Here is an 11,282-nt window from a genome sequence, read left to right on the forward strand (position 1 = left end):
GGTTTACACTCCCCGAGTGCTTCTAGTATTTTTTTTTTACTTAACATAAAAATTGTTAATTATATCAATGGTAAACTTTAAATTAATGATTAATTAAATGCAACAAAATAAACAAATTTAAAAGGTGAAAGATAATAACCATTGTCCTGYCCCTGAGCTGCTTTAAGTAACTGAGCAGTTTAGTTGGATAGCACAGTAATGTCTGAAAATAAGCTGCTTTAAAGTCAGCATCAACTATTAACTAAGTCTGTCATAATGCATATTAGCTACTCACTAGAAACTCATCAGTGAGTAAAACATTTTTAGTTTTACTTTTAATAATATTTCTGTATTTATTTCAGATTTAGTCAGTCAGACACTTAGTTCTAATCAGTGTTTAAAAGAGGACATGTTGAAACACTGTTTAGTCAAAGTTAAACATGAAATGTCAAAGTTAACTACAACTGGCCCTTTGAGGGACATCATAACACTCATGTGGCCCTCGGTGAAAATGAGTTTGACACCCCTGCTTTAAAGCATAGTCTGTAAAGCAACATTAGCTTTGTTGATTCACTCCAAACCAGTAGATGTAATTTGCATTTCTTTTCTTTCTTTTTTGTTTGTGTTTTTGCAACTTTTTAAAAATTCATTCAAAAATCACATTACCTTTTGATGGTTACATGGCTACTGTCAGCTGCTCACTGGGGGCTGAGGCCCCTCGACAGGTCAGATCCTAGACACGCCCCTGACAGGAACTAGATCCTTGGTTTCTGTTCTGGAGATACTCAGCTCTTCAGCTGCTGACTTTGTTTTTGTTCTCTGCACACAATTACRACGAATGCTGCTTTAATGCTGAGTCAACATTCACCATATTATYTAAAGTTTTTATAATKTTTATACTTTTCTAAATATTTGACTTGATTAATTATGTTTCCATAGAAAAACAGAACTGTTTGGATCCTTCAAAAACRTTTTTCTCTGTGAAATCTTCTTCAGCATGTTGGCTCTATTTTTGTCTTGTTCTATTTTTAGCTTTTACCTAGCCTTTTGATACCTTAGCTTTTAAGTAGCCTTTCCATACTTTAGGGTTTTAGCTAGCATTTTACTTCCTCAAGCTTTCAGCTAGCTCAAAAAACTTTGCTTCTTCAGCAAATCTTTGCAAATTAATTCAACATTTATGCTATTGTGTCACAGAAAATGTCAATTCTGCAGTTTTTTTGTACAATTTAAAACTTTTCAAACATTTTGACTAAGTTTTATATTGAATCCTGAGYAGACTTGTTCTCACTTTAAATCAATGCTTTACCAGCAAACCTTAATGCATGTGTTTTCTAATGTAATTTGGACTTAGATGATTGTTTGCATGTGTGTAKACATGTTTTTGCTACCTGGTGGGGATGATTTYTGACCATTTTCCTGGTACACACAGCCTAGWGAGRACCCACKGTTWCTCATGAGGACAAAACCCCTRTCCCCATTCGGAGAAATACCATTGGTGGGTCAGGGGTTAGATATGTACTGGGGTGGTTAGGTTTAGGGTAGGGGGTCAGGGTTAGGCTGTAGAAATGAGCTGTAAATGAATGGAAGTCAATAAAAAAATCCCCTTAAGGATAGAAGACTAAACTCGCGTGTGTGTTCARTGCTGCCTTATCTTAACCTAATGATGTCAGTTACTTGTTAAAMTTTACTAAAACAAACTGAACATAATTGTTTCCACAGATGCACTCTCTGCGCCTCCTTAGCCAGAACGAACCCTACAAGATCTTCCTGAGTATGAGCGACAACACCCGGCCCACCCAGCCTCTGCTGCAGCGCTGCATTAGAACCAACATCAACTTCAGCAAGCAGGGTCGCGATTGCCCAAACAACCGTGCCCTTCGACCACAGTACAGAGGTAATACAGTTAGTGATTGGTGTCAATATACCCCAAACTGCTAAAAGATTACTTTTCTATTACCACTTCCTCAGCCTTTAGGGCTAATTAGGGTAGGTTTTACATGCTTGTGCCAAGACTGGAGATATTTTTACCACCATTTTTATACAAACTGTCAAATTCATTGGTTCTGCTAAATCACTTATAAATAACTCTAAAAGTTTCAGTCAACGTCAGCGAATCACTKTAAAAACTTTAGACAGTGAAATGCTCCAGACTTTGCTGAGCATGACAGAAGCTACTGACACGTACAATCATTCTGTGCAACCCATTCTCACTCCCGAGTCGTCACATATTGACGTTTTTCAAAGGTCCCTTTGCGTCCAATTTTGACGCATCAGGTACCCCCCTTGCGTCATATTTTGACGGGATGGGGCGGAATCTGTTGTCGTAATTTTTCAAAGTGTAGAAAATGCACAAATAGTACCGTCCCAAAGCGTGAAATTACGTGTATTCACTTTAGACATCCTGTCCCAGACCCTAGTACCTAAAATTAACCATTAACCCTGATACGTAAAATTAACCATTTTTAGAAAATGTAGGAAATTCATGGCAACTACGTGTTGCAAAGCCTAAAATTACCTAATGTTCACTGTAGACATCCTATCCCTGACCCCAGTCCCTAAACTTAACCATTTATCCTGATCCCTAATGTTAACCTCAGACCCCCGACCCAAAGACCCCTGGTGGCGCAACCCGGAAAAGCCGCGGGCGGCAAGGACTGACGCGAGGGGGGTACCTGATGCGTCAAAATTGGACGCAAAGGGACCTTTGAAAAACGTCAATATGTGACGACTCGGGAGTGAGAATGTGTTGTTCTGTGTCAGACCCTTGTTTTACGTATTAAATAGCTGGCTGGATTTATTAAATTAATTTTGATCAAAAGGTTATTTTTAATTTCCTCTTAATCAAAGCACCATGTCAGGTTTTTTTTGCAATAGAACTTAAAAAAAGCTATGAAAATGACCTAATCCCACACCTGCCAACCTACCTCTTCTCAATCTGTGAGGTTGTTGTATTCATATACACTGCCTGGCCAAAAAAAAGTGTCCACCTGGATTTAACTAAATGCTATGATGTGGGGCTGCTGCAGTTGGTCAGGTCTAGGTTCAGTAATGTYATGTGCTCAAAGAATGAGGTCAGCTGACTACCTGAACATACTGAATGACCAGATTATTCCATCAATGGATTTTTTTTCTTCTCTGCTGGTATAGGCATGTTCCAAGATGACAATGGCAGGATTTATCAGGCTCAAATTGTGCAAGAGTGGTTCAGGTAGCATGAGACATCATTTCACACATGGATTGGTCACCAGAGTCCAGACCTGAACCTAAATTAGCCACTAGGAAGCACACGACAGTGTAGTTCTTGTGTGGGTCCCAATCTTGGATAAATGGTTGAGTCAGAAAGGGTTTCTGATATAAAATACTTTGGCCAAACCTAACCTAAGAGTTCAGCCAGGGCCAGAAAGAACTGCATTGTGTCTCTGTGGATTTAGAAAAMGCAAATAACAGAGTGCTGAGGGAGGAGCTGTGCTGTTGAATGAGGAAATCTGTGGTGGCAGAGAAGTATGTTAGACTGGKWCATGWCRTATGATGACAGRGATGTGCTGTAGGAGTGACAGATARCATCAAGGTGGAGGTGGGACTGATCATTGGTCTCTGAGACCCTTCTTGTTTGCTCTGGTGATGGACAGACTAACAGATGAGGTCCGGCAGGAACCCTCAATGACTATGTTGACTATGTTGGCTGTGGTGAGAACAGGGAACAGGTGGAAGAAAACTTAGAAAGTTTCAGGTTTACACTTGAAAAAAAGAGGAATGAAAGTAAGCCATAATACAACAGAGTCCATGTGTTTGAATGAGAGGGTAGTTCTATGGAGGCACAGTGAGGCTACAAGGAGCAGAGGTCACAAAGATGCAGGACTTCAAGGACTTAGGGTCAATTGTCCAGGATAACAGGGAGTGTTGTAAAGAGGGGAAGAAGRGAGTCCAGGTGGGATGAAGTAGGTGGAGAAAAGTTTCAGGAGTGATTCATGAMAAAAGGGTGGCAGCAAAGGTCAAAGGAAAGGTTTACGAGAGCAGTGAGACCAGATATGGTGCATGGTTTGGAGACAGAGACGTGGACAAAAAGACAGGAAATGGAACAGAAAGGATCAGAGCTGAAGATGTTGAGGTTCTCCTTGACAAGGATGGAGAAGATTAGGAATGAGATCATCAGAGGTAAAGAACTAGGAGATAAAKTCAGAGAAGCCATGCTGAGATGGTTTGGACATGTCCAGAGAAGGGATAGTGGGTTTACTGGTTTATTTTTAGAGGGAGAATGGATAAATTGGTAGAAGGATGTTCGAGATGCAGCAGGGTATATTGGTTTGGACATGTCCAGAGAAGGGATAGTGGGTTTACTGGTTTATTTTTAGAGGGAGAATGGATAAATTGGTAGAAGGATGTTCGAGATGCAGCAGAAAAAGATAAAGAGGAGACGTAGATGCAGTTAGAGAAGACATGGAGGTGGAGTGGGGACAGAGTGAGGTGGAGGAGGATGACTCACTGTGACGACGCCAGGAAAGGGAACAGCCAAAAGAAGACTGCAGACCTGAACCCACTGGGAATCTTTGGGATGTGAACACTTAAAGCAATGGTCCTAATCTTCCATCATCAGTAGAAGCTCTTGGCCAAAAATYAATGCAACACTGGACATAAATAAATGTTGTGACATTGCAGAAGCTTGTAGAACCGCTGACACAGCAAATGTGTGCCATAATCAAAGCTAAAGGTGGTGCGTGACCTTCGCTGTGCAGTGTARCTTGGAAATAACTATTTTTGATAAGTTGAATTAAGTAGTTGTYAAGTTAAAATCTTTTTCACATTAAGTCATAACTTTCATTATTTTTGCAAATGGGAGTAAAAGTGTTAATGCAAAAGCACCAGTATCTGAGTTTATACAAACTTCTGTTCTGCAACACATGCCAAACTCTGATCTGACTGCAGACAAAAGGAAAAAAGTAAATAAAACCTGTTCAGCAGCTAAAACCAACAAATCCATCAAAAAGTTCATTTTCTCAATGAATTAAAGTTGAATTTTAAGTGTAAGTTAAATAAGATCCATTTGTGGCAAACATTTATTCAAACAAATAATTAATCAATTTTCAATTACGTAACTCAATTGTAAAGCTTACATTCAAAATGTGTATTGGAACTTTCTACTTTAAACACGGTCCAACTCAGAAAACATCATAGTTATTCACAAACACTGAGTTTTAAAATGTTTGTTATAAAAACGTTGCAGCCAAACTTTTTCCAATCTTCTCCCGATAATGGACTAATTTAAAAAAAAAGCTATCTGAAGTTCAGACTGGCAGTTGGGTTTAAATTGTATGAAAGAGAGATTTGAAAAAGATTGTAGCTTCACAGTTCAACTCACATCTGATTGCAGTTTTAAAATGGTTTTCCAAATGTCTCTGGAATCAAACAAAGATGTTCTTTTGCAATGCTCAGTATCATAATCAAAAAGAACCTGACCAACCAATTAACTAAGGCTTTTCTGCTACTTCGGACAAGGACTGTACTGCTTATGCTTTTCTCATCTTTGTCTCTGACCCGTGCTGAGAGTTCCTTCATGATGTCTCATGCTTGGCTCTTACTACTTAGAGGTGTTAAAGTGGGGCTATCAGAACAGATGGCTACATACTGAGAGCCTCTGACACTTAGATGAGGTCCACCTGTGAGCGATATGTGTGGTCTCTGAAGGTAATGGTTGGAGCTTCAGAAGCAGAGGAGCTGAGTACATATGCACACCACTTTYCATTTTCATTTGAACAAGTATTTTTCTAATTTAACTTTATCAACCCGGTGTATTTTTGCAGATTATTTGCTTGTAATCAAACTTTAAAAATCAGTAAATTACATTTTTTTAAGTCCACAAAATGGAAAGTTGCCATGAGGAATTAATACTTTTCCATATTTTTCTTTAGCATTGAATCATTTTCTGGCTAATTGTTTATAAAACACAAGGTTTTATTTTATTAAAATGAGGAGGAAAACGTCTGCTGTCTAAAGGTTGGTCTTTCTTTAAGTGGTCAGAGTAACAGTTTGTGTGACCAACCAGATTCTTACAATCATGCACCTTTTATTGCTTGAACATTTTTCACCACAGTCATGAACATCTCTCAGGTAATTGTGTCTGGCTCAGTGTTTTTTGTAGATGACTCCCTACAGCTACTGATAGATACAGATCCATTTTTACACCTGTCACAACCCATCAGTTTTAACAGTTTCTCTGACAGGAGCACCGCTTTAACAGGCTCTGGCCTGATTACTCTGCTGTTCAACAGAATATATTTAGAAGGATGATGCAGGATTAAGTCTCATTACTCACACAATTTTTCCAACAAAACTATAAGGGTTCTGTTTCACCAATTGTTCATAACACTCAGCTCTGTTCCTCCATTTAACATGTTTTTGGTAGTCAGTTATAGCATGAGTCGACAACCCAAAGCCAAAGAATGGTACTGATCATTAAATCATTTATTACTGATTTATTATCATTTATTACACCAAAATAATTTTTAAAATTTTATAAAATTCTATGCAAATGCATTGATACAAAGTGCACTTCAGGATTTTTTTTAATAAACCTTTCTTTTTGTGCCTCTTTCCTGTACTTGACTTAGTTTTTGAGTTTCATTGATTAGCAAACCTATAAGCTAATCTTACCAGACCTACTAGTTAACCTTACCAAACCAACAAACTAACCTTACTAAACCAACAAGTTAATCATGATAAACCTACAAGTTAAACCTCCCAAACCTACTAGTTAACTTACCAAACCAACAAACTAACCTCACCAAAATTACAAGCTAACCTTACAAAACCTACTAGATAACCTTACCAAACCTATAAGTTGACCCTATCAAACCTACAAGTTAACCTAACCAAACCAACAATCTTACTTTACCAAACCAACAAGCTAAACTTCCCAAAACAACTAGCTAATGTTACCAAACCTACTAATTAACTTGACTTAACAAACACACTAACTCTACTAAACCTACAAATTAACCTGAACAAACCTACTAGTTAATCCTAGTAACATATAACATTTACTGGAAAATGTATATTCCCCACTAGACTGTGAAAAAGTTTTTTGTCTGTAAATCTTTCATTTAAAAATAACCTGAGAACTGCTAACTGAGGACTCTGGATAAACATTTGAAGATTTTTGGCTCAAGGATTAAGGTGTAGGATTGTGTTTTCTGTTGGCTGGTGTCTTCCTCCCTCTGGTGTTTCTTCATCTTAATTATGCCTCAGATGTTTTCCTGTCACTTCCCTCCTCAGTCAATTACACACACCTGTCAGTAGTTCCTAATTAGTGTTTCCATCAGCTGTAGTTCATTTCATCATTCCCTCAGTTTGTATTTAAGCCTGGTTCAGCTCTCACTTACTCACTGGTTCATTGTTGGTCTTACCTCCTGTTATGGTCCCTTGTTTTCTCTTGAGTTTTTCTTGTTTTTTGCTGCCACGTCAGCTTTTCGTTTATTTAATAAATCTTTTATTTAAAACTCATCTTCTCCGTCCGGATTTGGGTTCATTCTCCTTGTCAACCTTAACATAAGGAGCTTCCTCTGAATTGTCTTCTTTCTCATGTCTTTTACATCACAACTTATGAAATTTAAAACTCATTTGTTTAGTTTTTTTCCTCCCAACTGATTTTGTTAATTTTCTCCTCTTGTCTCTTCTCTCCCTCAGTCAACCAGTGGCTCCTGAAGTAGAAGATGAAGTTGTGAAGCTGCAACAGCACGGGAGAGGAGGCAGTAGTCCTCTTCACTATAAAGTTCATCTTAGCTGAACAATAAGATGAACTGAGTGAAGAACCCAAAAGCTGCTTTTAACTAAAGACAGCTTTACTAAACTGCCATCAGCTAAGCTTCTGAACTCCAAACCAACTGCTGTGCAGGCTTCCCACATACCTGCAGTGGGGCCAGCACTCAGGTTGGTGTAAAGTGTGAAATAGACCATAAGGACTCTGATGTCTTCGTTGTAATGTTGTTTCATTTGTTGATTCAAGCTCAGAAAGACTACATTTGTTTCTGTCTGGTTTTCAGAGAGATAACTATTACTTAAAGGCAAGGCTGTGTGATGTCAGACCCTCAGATTTGATTAAAACCATCACCCATGCACAGGAGGAGGTCATATTTCTTATTACCTGGACCCCCCAGCAATAAATAACCCTCAGCAAGACATAGAAAGACAGTATACTGATACTATAAATATTACTTAGGTTGTTTAGCTAACTGGAAGGTGGAGAGGCTACGTAGAGGGAATATGCTGAAATAATGCTGTATTTATATAATTCTGTAGTACACTAGTACTCTTCATGTCTCTACATGAAGAGGGAGTAAACGGGGTAGAGTGAATGGGAACTAGTGACGAGGCATTTGTGGTAAGACAGAAAGAGAAGGTTTACAGGACAATAGTGTGTCCTGCTGTGATGTCTCGTATTGGAAAGAGTGGCACTAGCAAAAAGACGAATCTGATAAAAGATTTGCTTGAGATGACAGTGGTGAAGATGTTCAGATTTTTATTTGGACGGACCAAAATGGACAGGACTACAAATGTGCATCTTGGCGAGACGGGTCAAAGGAGACAAAGTTAGAGAGGCGAAAGTGAGGGTTTGGACCTGTTAAGAGAAGGGACAGTGGACATATTGAACAACAAAATTATTTTATGAAGCTGCCAGGGAGGAGAGGGAAAAAAATATAGAGAAGGTTCATAGATAAAGCAGAATCTACAGAGGTTTGGTGTAACAGAAGGGGAGATGGAGGCAGAAGATCCACTGTTGGAGACCCATTAAACCAAAATTACGAGGAAATATGCATATTTTCAGATTGGACCTCACAGCCTCACTTGGTTGCAACTGTGTTTTCAACCAAGTGACCAGAAAGCTGTGTGGCTGTGTTTTTGAAAATCAGAGGCTATTTTTTGTGTACATGGCTTGGAAAAGAGTGTCCTAGGTCATGCACATTATTTTGTTGTCCACCTCCTCCCACATTGTACCCATATCACCCTGTGTTTTTCCCACCAGGTTTCAAAGAGTTTTGAGCAAAACTGAAGAAAGATTTGATGGCACGGTATTGTTTTGAAATATTTTTAAAAAGAAAAGAAAATTTAATTTCTACAGTTTCCCCCCATACCTGCTGCTATTGACTTCAATGATTATGTTCGTTAACATCATACGGTCTTACAGATGGAGATTTCCACGGATGTTGCAACTTTTTTTGTTAAGTTTACGCCATCAGATAGGAACAATTTTTGTTTTTTGAGTGTGTTGTACAGTTTGAAATATTTGATGATATTCATCTAATACATAAATAAGTAAAAGATACCTGAAGATCTAAAAGCTTTGCATGAATTTAAAATAGTTCACCCATGTTTATTGTAGATGATAAAGCATTTAAAAAAACATCTGATTACCCCAACCCTTTGTTGTTCACAGCACCAGTTCTCAATACATAGTTCCCATTAGACTGGACCAGAACCTAGTTGTATTCAAAAATCCACCATTTTGGTTAGGATATCGGTAACCAGTGTTACCTGTGAACAACGGTACTGAAATGTTTTGTTCAAGTTCAGTTTTTGAAATTGTCGTGAACTATGGCTTCTGCAAATTCTACCAGACTTCATAGAGACACATTGATAACAGTGTTTCCCTAGCCTGGTCCTTTCCTTCCTACACAGTTCCACTCAATTCTAGTTTCCCTTCACTGCTCCATCTGGGATTTCTCCCATAGACAAGGATTTCTTCAGGAGAGTTTTCGTCCGGGCCAATCAGCAAACAGAAGGCGGAGTTTTGAAAAGTGTCTGCTAGTTATTTTAGCAATGGCAGTGGAGGAAGTGAACGAAGCCAGTCCAGGTTGATAAGGCTTCCAAATTAAATTAAAATTGTTTGACAAAGCAGCAGATCTCATTTACAGTCGTCTCGGTACTTCTCTCTTCTTGGTAGGGTTGTTTACAACACACGCAATTTCCGGTTAGCTTCTTAGCTTAGCCTCCTTCACAGTGGAGCTGGCATACACATACATCATGGCCAACAGATCCAATCATTTTAAACTTCAGCAGAGGCCACGCCTCCAACAAGAATCGCTTCTCAATAGCCGCAAGTCCAGACCCTCGTATGAAGCAAAGCGAATGACAAGGGTCTGGTTTTAACCAGGCTAGCGTTTCCTTGAAGAGGTACAAAAATTTCTGTCATTAAGACTTATCCGTACAAGGTGGAGAAAGTGTGATTTATTGTCATAGTGAATTATCTAATTCACAAAAAAGGACTTACACCATACATTCCTTCAGGTCTTTGGACACTTTCCATCAAAGTAGTAATGTTTGGATGAATGGCGTTAAAACGATTGTAACAAAGAGCTAAGTTCTAATCACAAGCCAGGTAAGTAAACAATGTTTGTTCTTGTGGTTTTAGTAAACTGAAAAATCCACTTCCTGCCATAAAAGGATTGGACCAAATCCTTCCAGTTTCAGACACCTGATTATTCCTGTTTATATTGGCGTCCCACACTCACCAACGCTCAATTCTGAGATGTAAAGTCTTGTTTTCTGATTTTCAAGAAATAATGAAAACTTCTCTTTACAGACATCTGCTCTGTTTTAACACCCTTTAATCAAACAGTATACTACCATTGTCACTTTCTCACAACCATTAAATGAAGTGGAAATTCTGTCAAAATGGTGGAGCACTGCCCAGACGTAAGAAATGTGATGTCCATTGGGAACTATGTATAACAGCACAACAATAAACTCATCTTCTTTTCTATTCACAAAACAATTTTAAAAGCAATTTTTAATGCTACTGACTATTTAATAAAATACCTCTCCTGGAAATGTATAGTGTAGTCACATTATGACAGCTTTACCAGCACTGCTTTGCAGTAAGTCATAAAACATAACGGAACAGATCAAAAAGAAAAAATAAGTAGGTCCTCTGAATGGGTTCTTCTGTTTCATCTCTCCTCCAATAGACTTCTTCAGGCTGATGAGTTTCAGGTGAACTCAGCCTTATAAGTACTGCCTCCACATGGACAAACAGGTTAGTCACGTGCAAAAGAGGACCATCAACTAACAATAGGCTTGATTAGCTCTATTGTTCACTAAAGAAGAACCCATCCAGAGGACCTACTTATTTTTTCTTTTTGATTTTTTTCTACCTGGATTACTGAGATGCATCAGGACATAACCAAACCGAGTATATCTGTGTTTACTAGGGGTGTAACAGTACATGTAAGTTACAGATTAGTATGTAGCTTGGTGTGGTTCAGTACAACAGAAAAATAAAGCACTTTTTAAATTTTTTTATTTATTTTTAC

The 11,282-nt window shown here is 38.4% G+C and overlaps 1 protein-coding gene across 1 annotated transcript in view; it reads left to right on the forward strand.

Annotated features, from left to right (window-relative positions):
* Window positions 1-9,301, forward strand: part of LOC106529939 (carbonic anhydrase-related protein 10) — a 156,127-nt gene extending 146,826 nt beyond the window's left edge. Inside the window, exons 8-9 of the mRNA XM_014025468.1 lie at window positions 1,699-1,873; window positions 7,660-9,301. Coding sequence (XP_013880922.1) covers window positions 1,699-1,873; window positions 7,660-7,682 — 198 coding nt within the window. The 3' untranslated portion in view covers window positions 7,683-9,301. The remainder of the gene's footprint in view (window positions 1-1,698; window positions 1,874-7,659) is intronic.
* The last annotated feature ends 1,981 nt before the right edge of the window (window positions 9,302-11,282 follow it).

This window comes from Austrofundulus limnaeus, unplaced genomic scaffold (genome assembly GCF_001266775.1).
Source record: "Austrofundulus limnaeus strain Quisiro unplaced genomic scaffold, Austrofundulus_limnaeus-1.0 Scaffold477, whole genome shotgun sequence".
Classification (NCBI taxonomy): domain Eukaryota; kingdom Metazoa; phylum Chordata; class Actinopteri; order Cyprinodontiformes; family Rivulidae; genus Austrofundulus; species Austrofundulus limnaeus.